Source organism: Arachis ipaensis, chromosome B10 (assembly GCF_059453495.1).
Source record: "Arachis ipaensis isolate K30076 ecotype BB chromosome B10, ASM5945349v1, whole genome shotgun sequence".
In the NCBI taxonomy this organism is placed as follows: domain Eukaryota; kingdom Viridiplantae; phylum Streptophyta; class Magnoliopsida; order Fabales; family Fabaceae; genus Arachis; species Arachis ipaensis.
In genome coordinates this window covers 118,773,381-118,797,551 of record NC_142435.1, presented here as the reverse complement: position 1 = coordinate 118,797,551, position 24,171 = coordinate 118,773,381, and the positions used below count along the sequence as shown (strand labels likewise).

Genomic DNA, 24,171 nt, shown 5'->3' with positions numbered 1-24,171 from the left:
GACAACAACTCCTTCATTAACTTAACATAGAGAGGAATTTGTTCCAATACCTCAGCAAAAGGAATATTAATTTGTAACTTTCTGAAAACTTCCAAGAACTTTGAAAACTGCTTGTCCTTGGTCTCCTTTTGAAGTCTCTGAGGATATGACATCTTGGGCTTATACTCAGGAGCTTTAGACAATATAGGATGAGTGTCAAGAGAGACTAGGAATGGATTATCTGCACGCCTAGGAGGGGCATGTTCCACCTCCTCTTTCTTCTCCTCTGGAGTTTCTTTTTCAATTGGCTCCTTATTAACTTGTGCTTCCGTACTTGCCACTTGTCCACTTATCAAGGTGATAGCCTTGCATTCCTCTCTTGGATTTGAAATTGTGTTACCAGGAAGGCTATTATTGGTCTTCTGATCAATCTCATTAATTTTTGTGGCTAATTGTCTCATCTGAACCCCTAAGCTCTTGATTGATGCTTTGGTTTGCTGTATAAAGCTTGCCAATATTGTTTCCAAATCAGTGTTCTTCTGGGACTGAGAAATTGCTTGCTGAGATGACTAAAACTGGTGGTCATTAAAATTATTCTATTGAAAACTGCTCTAAGAATCATTATTAAAATTCTGTGGTCTCTGAGTTTGCTCTCTCCACCCAAATTTGGATGATTTCTCCATCCCTGATTAAATGTCTTAGAATACGGATCATTATTTGGGTTTCTAGGAGCATTCCTCATGTAGTTGACCTGTTCAGAAGGAAATTGAGCATAATCATAATTCTCGCCTTGCATAAAGCTACCAGTCATGTCATAAGGAGCCTCTTGAGGTGCAATCTGAGTATTAACAGCTGAAACCTGCATCCCACTCAATTGTTGAGTTATCAGATTCATCTACTGAGTCAAAATTTTGTTCTGAGGAAAAAGAGCATCAAAAACCTCTACTTCCAAAACACCTTTCTTTTGAGGGGTCCCAGAGTTCACAGGATTCCTGTTAGATGAGTAGAGATATTGGTTGTTAGCAACCAACTCAATAAGCTCAGTAGTCTCCTCTGGTGTCTTCTTCATGTGCAATGAACCACCTGCAAAATTATCTAAACAAATTTTGGACATTTCACATAAGCCCTCATAAAAGATATCCAAATGAGTCCATTTAGAAAAGATGTCTGGAGGGCCTTGCCTAGTCAGTAGCTTGAATCTCTCTCAGGCTTCATAAAAGGTCTCACCATCTTTCTGTCTGAAAGTCTGAACCTCCACCCTCAGCTTAGTTAGCTTTTGTGGTGGGAAAAATAAAATAAAATAATGATAAAAAAATAGGTAATCTGTGTAAAAAAATAAAATAAAATACTTACTACTTAATGCTAAAAATTTTCGAAAATAATGATAAAAAAGCAAGCTATAAATTTCAAAATTTTCAAGGAAAATTAACCAGAAAAATTAAAATAAAATTAACTAGGTAACACCAAACTTAATTTCAGAAATTAAAGGAAAATACTAGTACTAAAATTCAAAAATTATAAGACAGAAAAAAAAATTATTACTAAAATGCCTAATCTAAGCAATCAAACAACTAACAGTTGTCAATCACAGTCAATCACAGTCAATCCCCGACAACGGCGCCAAAAACTTGGTGCAGAATTTACAAACCACAAACTAACTGGCAAGTGCACCGGGTCATACCAAGTAGTACCTCAGCTGAATGAGGGTCGATCCCACGAGGATTGATGGATCAAGCAACAATGATTGAGTGATTGGCTTAGTCAGACAAACAGAAAATGGTGTTTTGAGAGTTCAAAAGCATTAACAGTAAATTCATAATATCAGAAAAACAAGCAATAAATGGATTGTGAAATATATATGAGAAAACAGTTAAGGCTTCAGAGATATCTATCTTCCGGATTGACTTTTCTTACTAACTATTTTAATCATGTAAGATTCAATTCATGGCAAACTATATGTGACTAAACCCTAATTCCTTAGACCTTTTTAGTCTCCTCTAACCTTCATCAACCGCCAATTCCTTGGTCACTTAATTCCAATTAGAGGGTGAAGTTCAATTCTAGTTTATATGCCACAGAAACCCTAATTATCCAAATATAAGAGGATTATATATCATGTATCCCGTTAAGTCCAGATAATTAGAAATTTAGGAGAATTTGTTTTCAAACTGTTGTTCAAGTAAAGAGCTTTTCCAAATTATACAAGAACTCAATTAGAACAAGGGTCATACTACCTAAATTCATAAGATAAAGAACGAAAACAATTCTTGAAATAGACATCAGTACATGAATTAAAATAGAAAAATAATAGTATCAATCTATACAACAGATAGAGCTCCTAAGTTTAACAATGGAGGTTTAGTTGCTCATGGTTCAAAGAGAAAATTAGGATTCAGAAAAACCGTAAATTGCGGAATAAGGTAGAAGAGAAGAGAAGAGTCCGAAGGGCTTATTCTTTTCCCTTTTCTATCTAATCCTCATTAATATAAATTATATTTCCTAAAAATAAATAATATATTTTCTTATTTTTAAATAAATTAAAGTTTAATAAAAAATCTAAATTAATCTTTGAATGCCTTCAATTTGGATGTTGGGACCACTTGATTTCGTAGGAGTGGTGCCTAACATGAGGAGGATGCAACACCAATTTGGAGTGTTTTGGGTGTTGCTGTGCCTAACTTGAAGGAAGTTGCGCCTAACTTGAAGGATGGAGTGCTACGTTGCGTTTTGTTGTTGTGCATTGCGCCTAACTTGAGAAATCTCAAGTTAGGCGCAGCCTTGGCAAAGTCTTGGACACCTCTCTTTCTCATCCTGGCGCCTAACTTGAGAAAAACTTGAGATTTCTCAAGTTAGGCGCCACCTTGGCTACTTTGGATGAATGAATATAAGTGATCTTGGCACCTAACTTGAGAAATCTCAAGTTAGGCGCCACCCTTGCTGACTTGGTGAAGAAGAAGTATAGACTATTATATATCGTTGGAAAGCACTGGAAGTTAGTTTTCCAACGTCACTAGAATCACGTCCATTGAACCTTTGAAGATTGAGTTATTTAGGTTTGAGTGCAGAGAGGTCAGGGTTGACAGCATCATTTGCCTTCTTCTCTTTTTCTGTGGAAACTCCATCAAATCCAGCCGATTGCTACCTAAAATAAACGGAATTGCTCATGACTCAAAGTAGCATCTATGGCGGCTAAAATATAATTAATTCTTGATTAAACTCAACAATTTGAATGCTAATTCTCTTAGAAAAAGATAGGAAAGATGCTCACGCATCACCAGGCAACGTGTACGCATCACCCACGCGTACGCGTGACAAGTGTCACGTGACCTCATTAAAGTGAATACATTGGGGGTGATTTTTGAGCCATCCAGGCCCAAATCAAACTCATTTTTGAAGCTATTTGATGCAGAATACAAGAGGGAACAAGGGAGGAGCAATTAGTGTAGCTTAGGACCATGTTTTAGGGTAGTTTTCTAGAGAGAGAAGCTTCCTCTTCTCTCTAGAATTAGGGTAGAATTAGGTCAAACTCTCTTAAGTTTAGGTTTTATTTCTTGTTTTCATTTAGTTTTCCATGCAATTTCTTGTTTCTACGTCTTTGTTCTTTTAGTTTCTTTTGTTAATTTCTCATTTATGTCATTTTTAGTTTATGAACCCACTTGTTAATTTCAATTTCACTTAATGCAATTTGATGTTTTATGTTCTTTCCTTGCTTGTTTGAGTTATTATTATTATTGATTTCTTGAATTGGGTAATTTTAGATTTTATATTTCTTGTAATTTTACCGTGCTTTCTTTTTATGCCTTCCAAGTGTTTGACAAAATGTTTGGTTGGGCTTTAGAGTAGTTTTTGAGCATTCTTGGCTTGAAAAGAGAAATTGCGCAATCTTGAGTCATTAATACCCAATTTAGGTTGGTGATCAAGAGTGATTAGTTGATCTTGTATCCATTAACATTACTTATGGATTGGGATTAACTAGGCTTATTTGACTTTCTTCCGATGTTGAAGATAACGTAATAGGCTTAACTCTTGATAATTATTGTATTATAATTAATGACTAGGATAGAAAGTCTTGATTCTCAATCCTTGCTATGAATGCCTCTTTTTAGTAATTGTTATCTTTAGTTGTTGATTTACTTTTATTGTCATTTAAATTTCTTGTTATTTAGATTGTAGTCTTCTTATTGCAAACCACCCCTTGAACCTCATAATTGATAACACGCATACCTCACTGCAATTTCTTTGAGAGACGACCCGAGATCTAATACTCTCAGTTATTTTTATTGGTTTGAACTTGTGATAAATAAAATTAAACTTTGATTGAAGGTTATTTGTCGGTTTTGAACTATACTTGCAACAAAGTGATTTCTTTTATCGAGAAGAAATTCTTAACCGACGATAACTTTTTATCAAGTTTTTAGTGCCGTTGCCAGGGAATTGCAATGGTGTTGCATTGTTATTGGTTATTGTGTATATGTTAATATTGTGAATAGTTTGCTCTTTGTTTATTTTCTTGTTTGAGTCACTAGTTAGGTTCTTGTTTCTTTATCTCTTAATAGTTTTTGTTTTTGTTTTCCTTTTTACTATGAATCTCATCCCCTTGGCTATGAGTTTGGTTCAAACTATGTTGTAGGAAATAGAAACTTTGATGGAGGTTTGCATCAATGATTTGGAAATCAAAGATGGGAGGAGCCTCATGCATATGGACAACCTTCTTAGCAACAACCTCCTCCGGTTTCTTATGGGTATAATCCGACTCCTAATGCATACCAACCTAATGGATGTGGTGACCCTTATTGTGGTTGTCAACCACAATCACTATATGCATATGACCCCTCCTCAACATAGATTTCAACAACATTACTCACAAGCTCATACCACCACTCACCTCCATATGATCCTAATCCATACCCACCATACCAATAACCATATGAGCCATACGTAGAACCACCACCATTCCAATACCAATACTCCCATGAGACACAAATTTCATATACACCACCTCAAGACTTTCACCAATATGAACCATCTTCCAATTATGAAACTTCCCTCCAAACAATAAACCCTCTTCCTCACCATCGCCTTTAGTGAATGAGGCCTTCCAACTCTTTATGCAAGAACAAGAAGACCTCTATTCTCATCTTTAAAAGCGAGAAGAAGAGGATCAATAGAAGCTAAATGGACTAGAAACCATGGTGGCTATCTTAACCAAAGCGGCAAACCACATAGTCACTCTATTCTTAGGTAATCAAGACACCCCGATTATTGAATTTGGAGGAATAGTTGAAGAGTGTAATGAGAAAGAGGACTTGGAGCTTCAAGGTGAAGAAGAGGAGTTAAAACAAGAGTCACAATAAATGGAAGAAGTTGAGATCATTGATGTTAAGGAAGTGGTTGGAGAATTGAGGAATATTGATCAAGAAGTGGATTCCATCATTAGTGATTTTTTGTCCACATTGATCACTCTCCTTGATGATCTTGTTGAGCCTTCTCCGCTTGAATTTGAAATGGATGTTAACATATATCTTATGCAACCTCCAAGATATGACTTAAGTGATGGGGAAGAGCTAGAGAACATTGGTGAAGAAGCATGTGAGATTGAGGAAGCTTGGCAAGAGGTAGAGCTTGAAACATCTTGTCAAGTGGTGGAAGCCTTTCAAAGAGGACGGACAGGAGTAGAAATTGTCGTGTCAAAACCGTTGGAAGCATCTCCTCCTCAGTTACCATCATCTATTAAATCATTCAAGTGGGTGAATTTCATCTCTCTTAGCTTTCTTATTCCACTTGAATATGTTTGCCAGAAACGGATGGTCAACTTAGAGCTCTTTGTGGAGTGAAGAGTAAGAGAGAGTTGAGTAGTGGTTGGCAACCTAACTCAAGGCTCATTAAGGTTGCAAACTCAAAGGTTGAGTACAATGGAAGGTGCTTTGCTCAATGTAATGGATCTAAGAGGATCATTTGGTACCCATATGAGAATTCTGAAGTGAGCAAACCACCCGGTTGGAATCATAACAATCAACTTGAAGCGGGTGTGAAAACAAGGTTTGGGATCCCGGATTACAAGATGTGGATCAATTTTTGGCGCTCCGAGCTTCTGAAGAACTTTATCATAGTTTGGTGCACTTGGTTGGAAATTCTGAAAACTAATGGAAGACCAAGCATTGTTGGAAGTTCAAGGATGAGTACAAGCACAAGCCACCTTGATGAGAGCTCCCTATAAGTCCAACTTAAGGACAATAAATAAAAATGCTAGGTAGGAGACACCCCACCATGGTAAACTCTTTTCATTTTTCCCTTTTGTATGTTTTGGTAAATAAGTTTAATTTCATGTTTAATTTGGTTTGTTGAGTTTATTTGTTGTTTAATGTGTTAAATAAGGTTTGGTGATGTTTAGATGACTGTTTGGATGTTTGGAATGCTTGGTTTGGTGCTATAACTTGAAAAATTTTGAAAAATTAGAGCACCCATCCATGTGTACGCGTCACCTACGCGTACGCGTGACCCAAGATTTCAACCACCCACGCGTACGCATGACCCACGCGTACACGTCGCCCCGAAAAATCCACCATGCGAGAATGGTGTGGGGAGGGTGTTGCTGCATGCATCCAAATAGAGAGTTGTGTGCGTAGGGTGCAGGAATTGTTGCGTCTAGCACAAATTCCTCCCACGCGTACACGTCACCCTCCATTTCCACATCCCACGCCTGCACGTCACTGACGCATACGCGTCGCATCCATTTTTTCCACCCCATGCCTACGCGTCACCCACTCGTACACATGGGCATCCCTGTCTCACGTACTTCTTTTCTTCTCTTCTTTCCATTTCTTTCCTTCTTCTGTCTTCTCTTATTTTCTTTCCATCCTTCAATCATCATCTACCACCACCATTGACCATAATCTTCTTTAGTTAATGAGTTAGTTGGTTAGTTATTTAGTTAGTTAGTTAGTTAGTTTAATTTTCTATTTTTGGTGCTAAGTGTTGGATTATTGATTTAATTTGTTAATTGTACTATTATTGCTGCTGATTACTAATAGGATGTTATTTTAACATCATTGTTGAAATTGTTTATTGTTAGACTTCTTTGTTGAGGTTATAATTTGTTACTTGGTTTTGAATTTTTCATGCTTAACATTTGTGCATACCAAGTACTCACAACATTGCCTTCAAGCTTTATAAATCTTTTGAATTGCATGTTCTAGCTAGCTATCATGTAATTTGAATTCACTATCTGTTGTTAGGCAATTATGTAATCAATGCATTTTTTGTTAGGTGATGCTTGTTTATGATTGAATTTTATTCACATCACCTATTTCATACATTGAGATTTTGGAATTGTGAATTTGGACCGTAAGTTTACCTAGTGACATCTTTTTGAGCTTTCTAAACTTTGTGGACCATGCTTGCTATGTGATTGATTTTCACCTCTATTTTTCTAAATTGCATAGCACCCATGTCTACCACCTTTTATGTCAATTAGGTACTGCAAACAAAATTCAAAGTGTGTTATTGATTGATATGTAAATTTCATATTTCGTTTTGATCATTAAGTTTACTTGTACATCAATCAATATCCCCTCATCCAATTCACAATTGCTTGATTCTTGCTTGAGTACTTTTATGCTTTATTGCTTGTTGTTTGCCTTAACCAACAAGTTTACTTTAAACTATTTCAAGCACACTAAAATGAGTGAAGTACATACTTCTTTTGTGTAGTTGTGACACACTTGTTTTTATTAATGTCACACACTTATTCACTCACTTTATTTTAGTGATTCATACCTCATTCCAACAATATCTGCTTCCTTGCTTTTACATTTAATCGTCTTACTATCTTGTTTTCTATCTTTCAGGATAAGCCACCATAAGCAAAAAGGGAAGAGAAAATAACACGCAGCAACCGGTTGATCCACCAGCTGAAGGTGGCAATCCAGAAAGTCACCGTACCCCCTTGCTCATCTTTGTATACACCGAGGACGGTGCAAACTTTTAAGTGTGGGGAGGTCGTCCGACCGATCAGCCATTTTTTGGTGACAAATTTCTAATCCTAACACTTTCACATTTTATTTTTCTTTTATTATCTAGGTATTTTAGAATTTTTAGTTGCATTTTCTTGATTTGCATATATATAATAAGCTTAGTCAAAATAATGAAATTTTCCAAGAAAACTCCTTTTATATAGGGCATTGATGCCCCAATTGATTTGAGTAAAAAAAATTCATGGAACTTGCTTAAATTATATATTGTAGAACATGTTTTTTAGCTAAGAACACATAAGCATGTGAGATTTGAGCCTAATTGTGTGGTTACATCATATAACCACTATTTTCATTCTTGTGTGTGTTATTCTCTTTCTATGATTGTAATCTTTGATTTGTTTGATTCTTTATGTCCATTATTTTGTGTATGAATGCATTTATATGATTGAGGCCTTTATTTCATTTAGCTCACTTACCCAAATAGCCTACCCTTTTATCCACCATTTTTAGTCAATTTTGAGCCTATTTTAATCCCGTTTTGTTCTTAATTTTAGCACATCACTACCCCTAAGTAAAAAATAATAAATATCCTTAATTTAGATCTTTGATTAGCTTAGGCTAGTGAGAGTGTATATCATTCAAGTGTGGGGAAGTTTGGGAACATTGGTTGAGGTAAAAGTGTGTTTTTATATTTTTGTCGAAGATCTTGGGAATTGGGTACATACTCATGCATTAAATGTTTAAACCATATGCATTGGTACCTTTGTATATAATTCATCAAAAGAAAAAGAGAAAAGCAAAAGAAAAAAATGTAGAAAAAGAAAAAGAAAAAAATAAAAAGAAAAGAAAAAAAAGGAAGCAATAAAAAGGGGGACAAAATGCCCCAAAGGAAAGTTCAATAATAATCAATGCATATGAGATGTGATCAAAAAGAGAATGCATGAGTGTGCGAAAAAGTGAAGAATAGGTAGTTAGGTTAGCATTTGAATTTTGTAGGTTGTTATATGTGTTAGGTGAGAGCTTAAGTTAGTCAAAGATTCAAATTTCAAGCTCACTTGACCAAATACAATCCTTACCCTTACCCTAGCCCCATTACAACCTATGGAAAAGTTCTCATGATATTTGTATGCATGCATTGAATAATTGTTGATTGTTAGATGAAAAACAAATTTTAGAAAGCATTATTAGAAGAGAATTGAGAGAATCAACCCTATACACTTGAGCGACTAGAGCGAATACACATCCAGTGAGGGTTCGATTGCTCAATTACATGTTTTCACCTATGATCATCTCTTTTCTTGCAAGTTTATAATTCTTTTCAATAACTCACTTCAATTGTGGATTTGATTTGATTATGATTGCTTTAGCCCTTGTGTTCATATATGTATTCTTGGGAATTGATTTATTTTGACCAAGTAGTTGCATTCATTTAAATAAATTGCATTTAGATAGGGTGCATATAGATAGTTTGCATTGAATAAATGTTGATACTCCTTGTCTCTTTCTTGAGTTTAGCATGAGGACATGCTTGGTTTAAGTGTGGGAAGGTTGATAAACCCCAATTTTGTGGTTTATATTGTATTGAATTTAGTGGATTTTATCAACTTATCTTACATTTATTCAATGAAATAGCATGGTTTTGTGAATTTTTCCTAAATTGTGATTTAGAGTGAAAACATACTTTTTAGGCCTTTAATTAGCTAATTTTAATTCATTTTAATTCCATTCGATGCCTTGATATGTTTGTTGAGTGATTTAAGATTCATAAGGCAAGGATTGGGTGGAAGAAGTGAAAAGAAAAGCATGCAAAGTGGAGAATTCATGAAGAAATTATCATTTGCAGAATTCATGGCAACGCGTATACGTGGCCCACGTGTACGCGTGAGAAGGAAATCTGCCAGGCGACACGTACGCGTCACCTACGCGTACGCGTGACAAGTGTCACGTGAGCTCATTAAAGTGAATACGCTGGGGGCAATTTCTGAGCCATCCAGGGCCAAATCAAACACATTTCTGAAGCTATTTGATGCAGAATTCAAGAGGAAACAAGGGAGGAGCAATTAGTGTAGCTTAGGACCATGTTTTAGGGTAGTTTTCTAGAGAGAGAAGCTTTTTCTTCTCTCTAGAATTAGGGTAGAATTAGGTCAAACTCTCTTAGGTTTAGGTTTTATTTCTTGTTTTCATTTAGTTTTCCTTGCAATTTCTTGTTTCTACATCTTTGTTCTTTTAGTTTCTTTTGTTAATTTCTCATTTATGTCATTTTTAGTTTATGAACCCACTTGTTAATTTCAATTTCACTTAATGCAATTTTATGTTTTACGTTCTTTCCTTGCTTGTTTGAGTTATTGTTATTGATTTCTTGCATTGGGTAATTTTAGATTTTATATTTCTTGCAATTTTACCATGTTTTCCTTTTATGCCTTCCAGGTGTTTGACAAAATGCTTGGTTGGGTTTTAGAGTAGTTTTTTATTATTCTTAACTTGAAAAGAGAAATTGGGCAATCTTGAGTCATTAATACCCAATTTAGGTTGGTGATCTAGAGTGATTAGTTGATCTTGTATCCATTAACATTACTTATGGATTGGGATTAACTAGGCTTATTTGACTTTCTTCCGATGTTGAAGATAACGTAATAGGCTTAACTCTTGATAATTATTGTATTATAATTAATGACTAGGATAGAAAGTCTTGATTCTCAATCCTTGCTATGAATGCCTCTTTTTAGTAATTGTTATCTTTAGTTGTTGATTTACTTTTATTGTCATTTAAATTTCTTGTTATTTAGATTGTAGCCTTCTTATTGCAAACCACCCCTTGAACCTCATAACCGATAACACGCATACCTCATTGCAATTCCTTTGAGAGACGACCCGAGATCTAATACTCTCGATTATTTTTATTGATTTGCACTTGTGACAAACAAAATTAAACTTTGATTGAAGGTTGTTTGTCTGTTTGGAACTATACTTGCAACAAAGTGATTTCTTTTATTGAGAAAAAATTCTTTACCGACGATAACTTTTCATCGTGCATCTTCTTTGGTGAATGAGATTGTTGGTAAGTCAAGAACTCTACTATTTTCTCCGACTTAGTACACTTCTTTGAGATGCCTTTTACGCGAGGATTTAGTGTTTTTCCTCCTACAAATCCTCTATTTATCATGTGTATGCACCTCTCAGGAGTTTGTTGGGGTCGATCTCGCCGTCCTCCATCATCGTCATCTCTTTTCGTTTCCTTTAGTCATCCGAACTCCCTGTCAGGTATCTTTCCAACCGACCTTCCCTGGCCATCTTTTCTAAGACATTATTTAAATCATAACAATCATTAGTAGAATGCCCATACAGCTTGTGGTACTCGCAATATTCTATTCGGCTTCTAGCTTTTATGTTCTTAATGGGACGAGGAGGTGGAAGCTTTTTGGTGTGACAGATTTTCCTGTAAACATCAACAAGAGAAACTTGGAGTGGGGTGTAGTTGTGGTATCTTCGAGGTTTCTTCGAGTTGTAACCATCCTTTTTCTTAGTCTCCTTCTCCTTGTCCCAAGCTTGGGGCTAGTTCTCTAAGTCGAGAATTCTCCTCCATGTTGATGTACTTATCTGGCCGCTCTTGTACTTCATACAAGAAATTCGAGTGTCGTTTGGATATTGATCGAGAGAACGACCCTTCTCTAAGGTCATCAACCAAATCCATTATTACTGCTTCAGGAGATAAATTTTGTATTTCCAAGCATGCTTTGTTGAATCTCTCCATATAATCTCAGAGGGTCTCTCCGACTTCTTGTTTGACCCCAAGCTGGCATGGAGCATGCTTGACCTTATCCTTTTGAATTGAAAATCGGGTAAGAAACTTTCTTGCCAAGTCATCAAAGCAAGTTATCGACCTGGATGGTAAGTTGTCAAACCACTTTAATGCTACTTTAGTCAATGTTGTCAGAAAGGCCTTGCAGCGAGTCACATCGGATGTATAAGCTAAGTACATCCGACTTTTGAAGTTGCTAAGATGATGTCTTGGGTCGGTCATTCCGTCGTAAAGATCTATGTCGAGAATTTCAAAGTTTCTGGGAACCCTAACTCGCATGATTTCTTCAATGAACGTATCTTCCCCTCCAAGAAGACTTTCCTCCCGATCCGTCCGACTGCTCTGACTTTGGAGGTTAGCTTCTAACTTCGAGAGCGTTTCCTCCAACTCTCTTCATCATCGTACTTCTTTTTGTAGTTCTCTTTCTTCTTCTCGTTGTCGTTCAGCCTCCTACTCGAGTTATTCCAATCGACCGCGATGTCCATATACCAGTCCTAATATCTTCGTCGGATGAGGAGGTTTCGCTGCCTTGGGTGAGTGGACTTCCGAGTGAATTCGTTGTGGATGGGGGTTTCCTGACGTCCTTCCCCGTGGGGGGGGGGCACTTGTTATTTCCCGTGGTGGGGGGAATGCAAGTGCTTGGTTGTCGTTGTGAGGCTTCGGCTTCGATTCGGACGCCGTCTGACCGTCTTCAAATTGATGGTCCGCCATATGAAGGTATAGACTTCAACGTCCCTGACAACGGCGCTGATATTCTAAGAGTTACTTGAAACTAGGTTGTATTTTGGCCTAGACATGAGATTCAGACTCCTTCTGATGCTGCGTCCGACTTGTTTCGTAGCCAAGGTGCTGCCATCTGAGTTCCTCGTGAGGAGGTAGGGGTGGTACTTGTAAGAGACTCTGATGCATAAGTCAGCAAAGGTTTTTAGCAAGTTTTTTTTGTAGATTGGGTCTAAAATATATCTGAGAGTGTTAGTATTTTTGTAGTAAAGTGAGTAACCACTTTTAAAAATAGTTCCACCTTTATTGGTGGATAATTATTCTCCTTTTCTAAAAAAGTTGATGATATCTTTTTCCTAGTAAAGTGAGAGATATCTTAGGGTTAGTTATTTGTTTAGATAAATACAGCTATTCTACCATAAAGTCGGGTAGGAGTAGATGAGACTACCTTTTTGGGTGGGTTTTAATTTTTTTTTTTCTTGAATCAAGATATGATCAGATGTTATCCACAAATTTTGAATTGGATACCAATCGAATTTGCAAGTTGAAAAAAAATTATTTCATAATTATTTTAAAAAAAAATTACTGATATTGTTAAGGAGGATTACAAAATCCTAAGACGGCCTTCGAATACTGCCTTAGTATTCAGTTGACAAGCAAAAGAATTATATTGATATACTTAAAAGAATATACAATTATTCATTTGATGAAAAAAAAAAAAAACCATAATTTTAATTAGCTTGGCTCATATTAAAATGACATTAACTTTTCACCAAAAAGTTTAAAAATAAATAAATAAATATCCAGCCATAAGTTTTTCCTCCTCTAGCCACATACCCTTGTTAGGAGTGTGGCTAATTTTTTTTTATATTGGTTAAATAGATGTGTAATACATTGTTATTGAAAAATTAGGTGTTTTTTTTTTATATGGTGTTTTATTCAAATCGGACGGTCCGATTTGTTTGATGAAAAAAATAAATTACAACTCGGAGGGTCTGATTTGCTTAAAGAAAAAATTAAACTTTAAATCGGATGGTACGATTTGTATTTTTTATTTTTTTTATTTGTTAAAATAAAAATCGAACAGTCCGATTTTAACATTAAAATTTTTTTTTATTTTTGAAATCACAAATCGGTGCATCCAATTTGTGTCGTCCCATAGCCAAATAAAATACTCCTGTGCTCACACCATATTGATATACTCCTTTCTCTCTCCCACACCAAAAATCAAAAGCGTAGGAGTGTGTATGGGGGTATGGGCTATGTCGACCCAAATTTTGTTAAATTCGAATTCAACCGTAGTATTTTGCCAAGTCGAAATAAATCAGGTCCACCCAATTAAAACGTTTTTTTGCAAATCTTATAAAACAAATTAATAAAATATAATCTATAAATGTTATATAAGTTTATATCAAAAATAAATTATTTTAAAAATAAAACAACACTATAAAATAAAAAGATATTAATTAAAATATAAAATAATATTTTATTACTAATTATACTATAAAATATATTTTTTAATTATATAATATAACTTCAAGCCAAACTAAACCAATCCAAAAAACATAACCCGAATTTTACCCGGAAATACATTGAATTACTCTGATAGACTCAACCCGACAAAATATAATTTGGATGCAAGCAAGTTTTCGAACTAGGCCAGGTCTTGCTCACCCCTGGTGTAAGAGTTCACATTTTTCAGCCAGTTGCACAACATTGCATGGGGCTTTCTCTTGTGAACAGTAGTGATGTAACTAAAATATTAACTATTAAGTAATCCCCCATCACAAGTAATAATTAACTACATTTGAGTTGCAAAAATGTCTCAAAAGTCAAAACAACCAATATTTTTCGCACAGAAAACGAAGCAAAAACTGTTAAATAAGAAATAACAGCTCTGAGATTGCAAAGGCTCTATTGGATTCTACTACCAACTTAAGTACACAAGGGCCCCAAGAGAGAGAGAGAGAGAGAGAGAGAGAGAGAGAGAGAGAGAGAGAGAGAGAGGGGAGGGGGGAACAAAAATCTCGGTGTAAGGAAACATAATACACATCTAAGACAATAAATAACAATTCCCAAAACAGAATCCACAGATTAGGTGGCCAAATTTTCTAAACTGCATTCACTAGGCCTTGTGAACCTTTTCCACATATGCCTGCAACCAAAAGCACAGGAATTGTAAGCAATTACTCATTTTTCATCCATTCCAGGCAACCCAACTTTGACAAAAGTGAATATCTAAAAGCACAATAGCAGATGTAGATTAAGAAACTAACACAAATATCCATAGCAGAACACCAAAAGGCTGCACTTTCATCAAAGATTATAGTCAAACTTAAGGGCAGAATTAATTTTGTTGCAACAAGCTGATGGACTTAGAAGCTATGTTGACAAATAAAAGTACAAAGAAGAGCTAACAACATGCGACTTCTTAAGAGAAAATATAACTTCTCAAGGTTTTGTTAATATTTTGGGGAAGCACTAAATTATGGGATTAAGTTAAAAATTAGGTAAATACCAAAGGGAAAGGAAAAAGTAAACCATTTTAACACACAGAAAGGTTGCCAGGTTAAACTTTGAATTATAAAATTGTTAAAACAAAATCTTGGATGAGCACATATTTCTCTACTCAACTAATCCCATATTTTTAAGCACTTTTCATCAAAGTTTTGAATGTAAAAATTAAGCCTTCCAGTCGATGTTTCCAGTGTTTCATCTGAATACACATTCATCTATAAAAGTAAATAGAGAGAAGACACCCAAATGATCCAATCCTTTCAACCATATAATGGCAATCCGTAAGTTAAATATCACTGACCTGTACAAGTTTGTTAAGCTTTGGTTTCGAAAACGACAAATAATGGTCAATTTTCTCTTGAGTCTGAGGAATGTGGGCTCCCTGCATGGTACCGGTTACTTTATCTACAACCTTCTTCACAATTGTTTTATAATCATCTTTAGTGATTTTTCCTTCTTTCCAAGTTGGTTTCAGAAGCTCCTTAACAAACTCAACCAATGAAAATTTGAAAGCACGAATCCCCTTCACATCCTTGCTTTTATTGGCCTCAACACCATTGTGGTCTATGTTTTCTGAAGGACCATTCTCTTTTGTAATTTTATGATCATCTTGAGGATTTGGCTTATCATCAGCTACCGCTTCATTGGTTTCCTTCTGTATCTCAATGTTTTGACCTGGCTGCAATTGGGTCAGATGTTCATTCTTGGCAGGTTGTTCTTCTGAGGAGGGGGCCTTAGAAGTATCACCACAATTTTGTTTCCCAGTGTTAGACAACAGTGATGAAATTTCTATATTTGCACTTTTTTTACTTGGAGAAATAACTGGGCAGATTCCACTTGCATCAGCATCATTTAGGTCAACGCTATCACTCATTGGATCATACTGCTTTACAAATCCAACAGCAGGATCTGGCTTGACATACGTATTGGAAACAGGCATAGCAGGCACTTCCGTGTTGGCTAAGGAGGGAGTGTCATTTGTATTATGAGAATTTAAGGCAGCATAAAGTTGTGGCAGCTGCTGACCAGATCCAAGGATGTGAGCAAGAGAGGCTGAGAGATTGGAAAGTTGAGCAAGCTGTTCTTTGCTTACTGTGTCCTGTGTTGAAGGATTACTTGAACTAATCTGTGATGAGCCTTCACCTGTGATATTTGGCTCAGCAGTGTACTTTTTCTCAACACAGACTTCTTGCTTTTGCATACCTTCAGGAATTCCTGCTCTTGAAGGAAGAATGGGAACTGTCACTTGATTTTGTCCAACTGCATGGCAGCTTGGCAAATGCAAAAGATTAACATTTTGCACATTCTGATTAAAACCTTGCCCTGGAAAAACAACAGCAGACTTGTTTATCACTGTTATCATCACATTTCAATGCTAATACATACATAACATTTGGGCAATTGCTGGGTTAAATATTCACAGTACAAGGAATTTACAGTCAGATGAACATAAAGCTTATTGTTTATCACCTGGAACATGTATTCTGTCATGTTCAGTGGTGGCTGGATATGTACTTCCTTGAGTTAACCCACGATCGTTCTGTCCATGCTCTACTTCCGTACGGGTGGAAGATCCTGCTCTATAATTCCAATCAGGAGACATTTTTGCGTCCCCAGGCCAGATGTCTGCAGCTACGGACTGGGAAACGGGAATGCTGGCACCAGCATTGTCTGCTATCCAATGGTCAGCTTCCTTCTTATCACTTAAAAATGGTGGTTCACCCTGCACACTGCTCTGGTCTAAACTATGACCCCATCCTTCCTTCACAGGCCATACAGTTTGTTCATGCTCAGTGGCACCTATATTTCCAGGTTTTTCTTCAACCAACTTTGCTGAATCATAGGTAGCTATATCATTCCGGTTTGGACTGTCCCATACTTTATCCTTATCAGCCATAATGCCATCTGTGCCCCATCTATCACTTCTAAGCCTTCTAGTAGGACTAGCTGAATCACTCAATTTTGGTCTATCCAAGGTCTGATGGTCTCCAGAAAGATTGCTTCCCCATCTATCATCCCTTAAGCTTCTGTCTTGCCTATCATGGGAAAACCTACAATGCTTACCATTACGACAATTTCCATTAGCAAAAAATTTGCAAAGGGTATCACCACTGCGGCTTGGCATGTGGCCACCACCCTGCTCAAAAGAATTATCTCTGCGCCTTCCATCATTTTCCCTTTCTCTAGTTAATTCATCCAGAGTACCCTTACCATATTCATCAGAATTGTTATGATGCACATATTTGCATGATGCTCCCATTCTACATCTGCCTTTTGCAAAATGAACACAAGCTTCAGTGGATCTACTCCTAAGAGTATGTTCCCTGCTCTCATGTGAAGCAGAATATCTTGGAGCTCCATCTTCCCGGTTTTTACTTTCCCGAATATCCTCATAATTTTGGTCATCATGGTGAAGAAAATAGCAATGGCTTCCTCTTCTACATTTTCCAACAGCAAAATCTCTGCATATTTGCTTTGATTCTGCAGCCCTCGTTCTATTTCTGTCATTGGCTCCTGAATCCCACTTGAAACCATGTGGAGGGCTTCTGCTTCTACTACTCCTAGGCATGATACAATGCAAAGAAAGGTAGAAAATTAACAAACCCAATGGTATCTATAGAAGATTACAAACTGCTACAACAATGTCCTGATATTGTCACCAATAATACAACAACAAAATATAATAGCAAAGCCTTCTCCCTCTAAATGACTGTTGCCACTCACCAATAATATCTACATAAAATTTATTAGGGAAAACAAAGGTCCAAATAATTTGAAATTAATGACTCGTACAGAAAAATTACCAAAAACAAATGCAAACATGGGATATCCTGATATATAGTAAAACACATCAAAACTTTAGCATTAGAGCTTTACTCTAGACGTTAAAATCTTTTAAATATAGGATGCTAGACGTTGAATAATGGCCATCCTTGTACATATCTACCAGCATATATAAAATATAAACAAATAAGGAACAAGTTAAAAAAAAATGTCATGTAATGGTCTATATAAGTTCCCAAAAATACAGCTCAGTACTCAGGTTTCATGGGTGTACACAGCTCCTCAAATAAAGTGAAACTGCCATATAATAATATATGTTGAGATCAAGTTAATCTATAGTCACAGGCACATTACAATAAAACAATAAATATCTGTTAACTATACTGCAATACTGCATCCATCAATTTTCAGAAAAATGGGGCCAGCATAGTCACGCGGTGAGGGAAACAAACCTGCCCGACCTGCTCCAACCACTTTTTGGGGATGGACTGCGTCTCCTGCTGTAACTTGCATCCGCCTCCCACTCCATTTTTGCATCCAAACATCTATAGTCTTTATTCATAATATCATCTTTATTTGAACCCCTGCCTCCAGAAAAAGGTTCCTTACTCATGCGAGGTTTCATCTTGTCATTTCCTTCCATATAAGACCATTTTGAGTTATTGCTGCCAGCAACATCTCCAGAGGACCATCCAGAACGCAAGTGCTTACTATCAGGTCCAAAATCAGGATCATCTCTTGTATCCCACTTTGAAGAGCGTTTCCTGCCACTTTCACTCATTTCACTTGCAAAAGCAGTAATGTTTTCTCTGATTAACGCAGTGTGCTCTGAGTTAAAAACAAACAAATAAACCATCTAAATCTTAAATTGATCCTTCTTCTACAAAGTTGTATTCACCAATAGAAAATAACATACTAGGAACAGCAGAGACACACAATTAACATCACTCATTGGCTTATGTTGAACTTAAAACAAAAAGATATCAGTGCAGGCAGTTCTTGAACTCAGAAAGCTTAAAGATTTGAGCCTTAACACAGTACTCATCAAGCACTCTATGACACTTGTAATCAATCATCATTTTTCCCTGAAAATATATTTATTAATAGAGAAGAAGAATATAGGTCAGGATGATTAGGAACCCCCCAAACAACAAAGAAATGGAAACACGTTAAGCCATGCACATAATACAGAACAGTGGCTACAGCAATGGGAAAGTCAAGGTGTGACAGATGGAGTTGAGGCTGAATCAATATTCTATCAGCTTATATCAGTTACTGCAGAGGTGATAATTTCTTTAATTGTAGCGGGATACAAAGCACCATATTTGACTATACTATCATTGGAGTCTACTAGGAAGGCAGGAACCAATTAAGACTTGATAATATTTATTAATACTATGAAATTTTCCTCATGAAACATCAAACACAGCCTAAGCTTTCCTAAATAATGCATTAGCCTGATAAATATACAAAACTTCTAGCAAGGCCACCAACGAACAAGGAAGAAAATTAGAAAGATATTCTATTAGGTCTTCAACAACTGATTGGTACACTAATTTAAAAGAGCATATGATTTCCAAGTTCTCAATACTGATGTCAAAATTCAACTGCAAGATAACAAGATGCTTTGATCTACAAACTAACTAGTACAAGAATCTAGTACTTCTGAACAGTCTGCCAAAGCCTAGGCATGCTCTCAAAAAACTGTCAAAAATCTACATCCATGATGGAACACGCACAGCATCTTTTCAATAATTTATAGGATCCAATACATCTCAAGAAGTTTTCAAAATACTCAAAATTTGGCCTCCAAAAAACCCACAATATATATTGAATTGATTTTCTTCATTGTCTGATCATGATGCACACTGGACACTATTTTATCTGGTGAAACTCAACAATAAGGTAGCACATCTGTTGCCAGTACTTGAACTGGCCAGTGAGTGGTTTATTCTGATATCTCAGGATATATTCAAGAGTTCTTCACTCCAAAACAATCCAATATTGATTTGATTAATGTCTTAAAGATCCAAGATTGCTCTTATGGAAGGGCCAAGTGCCACTGGAAACATATTTTGACCAGCTACTTTGAGTGAACTTGGTAACACCTCCATGCATGGACCACAAGAAATTACTGCAGAAAAATTATATCTAATATTAGCACATTGAAAAATGTACTCTTACTCAGATACACAGAACTAAAGCACATATCCATGGAACTACCTAATATCTTGGGGATCTTGGTTACCTAGATAGCCATGTAGATGAAAGCCTAAGGATTCGTGTATTGGATCAGAATCCAAACTTGTAATCTTATAGCCCACTCAATAAATAGTAGTGACCGGATAAACCCTAAACCCAATCTAAGATCAATACGAAACAAAAAACAGTATCCCGACCAAACCCTAACCGAGCAAAGAAAATTCTACCCTGGGGAGTTAAGCACCAGAATTCTACTCAGTCTATAGTCTAAATCCAACACAAGAACGAGAGAATCCCAAAGCTTTCTAAGCAATGATTCAATGATAGCCAAGCGGCGAATCACAGCGATATCTAGCAGAAAGCAAAAAGAAAAGAAAGAAAGAAAGAAGCTTTCAAGAATCATTCGTGACGAGTCTACGCGCTCCACATTATGATGTCTCCAAAGTCGTTAGGGTAAGGTAATAGGCAGTAACGCTCCGGATAAAGTAAAAAGTTGGAATCTTTGCGATCAAAAGAAAAACAATTGGCAGGAATAAACACATCATCGCATTCAAATCGGAATGGCAAGAGACATATATACATATTAAACCCTAGAGAGAGAGAGAGAGAGAGAGAGAGAGAGAGAGAGCGAGAGAGGAGAAGACTTACTAGTAGCGAGAAGGAGAGACGAAACCCTAGACGCAGAGAGGGAGAGATTACTTCATGTTCCTTGCTTGCTTCCGAGGTTTGGGGCTTCGAACGAGAAAGGAGCAGCTTCGTCTTCAACAAATATCTGTTTCTGTTCTTTTATGTTTGTGTCTCTCTGCATAGATTCGCCCTTTGCTCTTTTGTTTTTGCTATTTTCTCGTTTTAATCAGCTCACTAGGATCACTTCCCTTTTTGTTTCACGCCAAATTACCTTCGCTTAAAAAAATAAAAACTACTTTTCCTTTTTACATTCACAGTAATCGAACTCAAAAGATTTCTATAAGGGGAAAATTAATTTTAAGGACATTAATCCCACATCTCAATAACACGTGAGCTTGAGTATCTTTATTGCTGCAAAATATTTTTGACAGCTGAAATGGACCACCCATTCTACACTCACACTTCCTCACAGTTATCAGAAATCAACTGTTAATTGAATCAATTAACTATTAGATTATTGGTTTAACCATTAGATTACTCATTAAATTAATAAATTTAATTATAATTAAATAATTATATAATTTTTTTATAATAAATTATCTTTTTAATTTTTATTAAATTAAATTATTATAAATATTTATAATAGTTTAATTTAATAAAAAAATTAAATATTTAGAAATATTTATTATAAAAAAAAGAAAAAAATAAAATTTTATATAATATTACATACTAATATAATCTCACTTTTTTTTTTTACCAAAGATAAGAGACTCGAACCCGCAACCTCTTAATTGAGTATGGGGAGACTATGCCATTTGAGTTATAACTCATTGGTAAATTTGGAAAGATAGAAGACTCGAACCCGCAACCTCTTAATTGAGTATAGGGAGTCTATAACATTTGAGCTATTACTCATTAATTATAATAATAGAAGGAAAAATTATATTATTAATAATAAAAAAATTGTGCATAAATAGTTGTGATTTAATTTCAGTTTTATAATACAAAAAAAAAAAAAAGACACAAAACTAGTACGAGAGTATGAGGGAATTTGGTGGTTACTAATTTCTTTTTTTTTTTTTTTGTAAAAGGTGTGAGTTTCAATTTTCATTTTTTTTTTTTGTAAAAGGTGTGAGTTTCAATTTTCAGTTTTGACAATAATCACTATTTTGTATTATCTTTTAAAAAAGTCTTAAATTAGATGAGAGTAATTTAGAACAAGTGTTTTAATATTTAAATATTTTTAATACTAATCTTATAGAAAACGACGTTTCAGCTAAGCAGCTCTTCGCATGCGAGTCACCCTACTTACCTATCACTGTTGCAATACCATTCCCAAAAAAGATTCTACCAAAGTAAATGCCTTAGACTTCTCTGTATCAATGACTTTATCTCTAAAAGAGATCTTAGGTGACTTTTCAAAACCTTCCCAAAAAGAATTCTTCCTGACAATGGATGCATAGACCTTACTGTGTTTCACCATCATTCCCTCACTCTCGCTCCTGGAATTTTTTTTAGTACTGAGTATCAGAAATTTTTATTGTGCTAATATTGCTTTACTTGGGAAGCTAGTTTGGACCTTTTTTTCATCATCCAAACAAGTTATGGGTTCAACTATTGACAATCAAATATCACTATTCTTAAGATGATTGTTTTGGTTGTTCTAGGAACATGAACTCTTACTTTTGAAAGAGTTTATGCAAGATTTGGGAAGTGCTAAATGATAATTTTGCTTAGCGTATTGGATATTTGAATCAAAATTTTTAGTTTTCTAATTGGAAGAGAGAGGAAAAACTATCTAATGAGATGGATTATGTTCACATTTCTGATTCAAATATTCGGATAGAGGATCTTTGATCGTTTAGTAGGTGGCACTTGGAGAACATTTATTCCCCTCTAAATCAGAGTCTAATAGGTAACATTTTTTCTTATAATCAAAATGTGGTCTGCTTCAAAGTTTTATGACTCGCACAATGGTTACTTGTTGATGAGCGAAAATTAAAGTTCACGGATACCGACAAGTGCACCGGATAGCTCAAGTAATACCACGGTGAGTGGATATCGTTCCCATGAGGATTAAAGGATTGAACAAGCAAATATCATATTAAGTCCCTAATTAGATTAAAATAACCTGAATTTGAAGAGGGCAAGATTGAGTCTTACTGAGAGCTTGAGATCCTTGAGTGCTTGAATGCTTATGGACAGAGAGCTTGAGTGTTCATTTGAGAGAGGACAATGATAGTGAGAGTCAAGGGCTTTGGAGATGTTTATGCTTTTAGAGAAATCAAATCTTGTTCACTTATCTTGAAGTTTGCAAAGATCTTTCACAACAAATCTTTAGTAACTGATTTCCAATTCCTTGGTTACTTAGTTTTTCAAGCATTAATTAATCGTCAATTAATTAATCAAGAGATTAAGCACAAAAATTGATTTAGTTTTCTAATAAGATTTAAAAGTAGTCTTTAGGTCGAATTACATATTACATATTCAAGCCAGTCCTATCTGATTAAATCTTTAAAAGTAAAACACAATTTTCAAAAGTTGTTCTAATCTGAATTATATGTCACTTATTCAAAATTAGAGTGATTGAAAATCGTGTATATGTCGCACACTAATTGAACCAATATTCCTAGTGAAATTCAAATAGTGATGTGAAAGAGTTTTCAACCTTTAATTCAAAATAAAAAATTTTAATTATAATAAAAGAATTCAAAAGGGATTAGCATTCCTTGCAATACCACTAATTCGAATGAATAACGAATAACTCAATCTAGAAATAGATCAATGCAAAATTTCAAAATAAAATAATCATAGATTAATAACTCATAAAAATATAAACAGAGCTCATAACCCTCTGACAAAGGATTAGTTATCCATGGAAAAGAAAAAAAATAATGAAAAGAGATTACGGAGGAGCTGGATCCCCTTCTGTAAACTAGGTTCACTTATTTATATTCTAATTCTAGAATTCAAATTCAAACTAAACTAATCTTATCTCTCGGATAAAACAATAAGATAACTAATTACTGACTTCAAATTCTCTAAATAATAATTCAAATTTAATCTAGAAACAAATACTAACAACCAAAATTTTTACGTTTTTAAAGGTTCTGAGAATCGGACCGGTCATCAAACTGCTTTTATCACTGGTTCACTGGTTTATTGGTCTAACCAGACCAACCGTAATTTAACCAAAAAAATCGTTTTAGAATAAAATAATAAATAAATTATAAAAAATATCCTAATATATATAATTATAGTCTAATATAAATTTTAAAATATCTTCTAAATTTAAAATATTGCAAAAAAATCAAACTCTATAATACTCATTTTTTGAACATGAGGTATTTTGAACAAGACCCAAGCATAAAATAAATGTGCAACCAGAGACAGATACTTATGTAAGCAATCAACAGATTGTAATAGCAATTTTTATGGGTACAATACGATCATTATTGTTTCCAATAGAGTTCTAGTATGCGAAAAAAAAAATATATATGATTCGGTGAAGATGTCCATCTTCTCTTCTTCACCGGAAACTAGAATAAAGGTCTGCTGAAAGGATATCCA

General features: G+C 35.3%; 1 protein-coding gene and 1 non-coding gene across 5 annotated transcripts; one reads left to right on the top strand and one right to left on the bottom strand.

The window, feature by feature from the left end:
• Nucleotides 1-1,137: 1,137 nt before the first annotated feature.
• On the top strand, nt 1,138-1,246 carry LOC148581466 (small nucleolar RNA R71). Its single transcript, XR_015895759.1, has one exon. It is a non-coding gene; the product is annotated as a small nucleolar RNA R71 (small nucleolar RNA).
• A 13,014-nt stretch (nt 1,247-14,260) lies between these two features.
• Nucleotides 14,261-20,982, bottom strand: LOC107622775 (zinc finger CCCH domain-containing protein 38). 4 transcript variants are annotated; one of them, XM_016324804.3, is made up of 5 exons: nt 20,623-20,982; nt 18,225-18,600; nt 16,459-17,549; nt 15,290-16,311; nt 14,261-14,626 (listed from the first exon to the last, which is right to left on the bottom strand). In XM_016324804.3, exons 2-5 carry the CDS (start codon nt 18,551-18,553, stop codon nt 14,597-14,599), a joined length of 2,472 nt encoding a protein of 823 aa, XP_016180290.1. In that variant the 5' UTR covers nt 18,554-18,600; nt 20,623-20,982; the 3' UTR covers nt 14,261-14,596. The 4 variants fall into 4 exon arrangements, with proteins under 4 accessions (XP_016180290.1, XP_016180291.1, XP_088365810.1 ...); XM_016324805.3 differs by having other exon boundaries at nt 18,225-18,557; XM_088509684.1 differs by having other exon boundaries at nt 18,225-19,906; nt 20,623-20,826.
• Between the last annotated feature and the right edge of the window lie 3,189 nt (nt 20,983-24,171).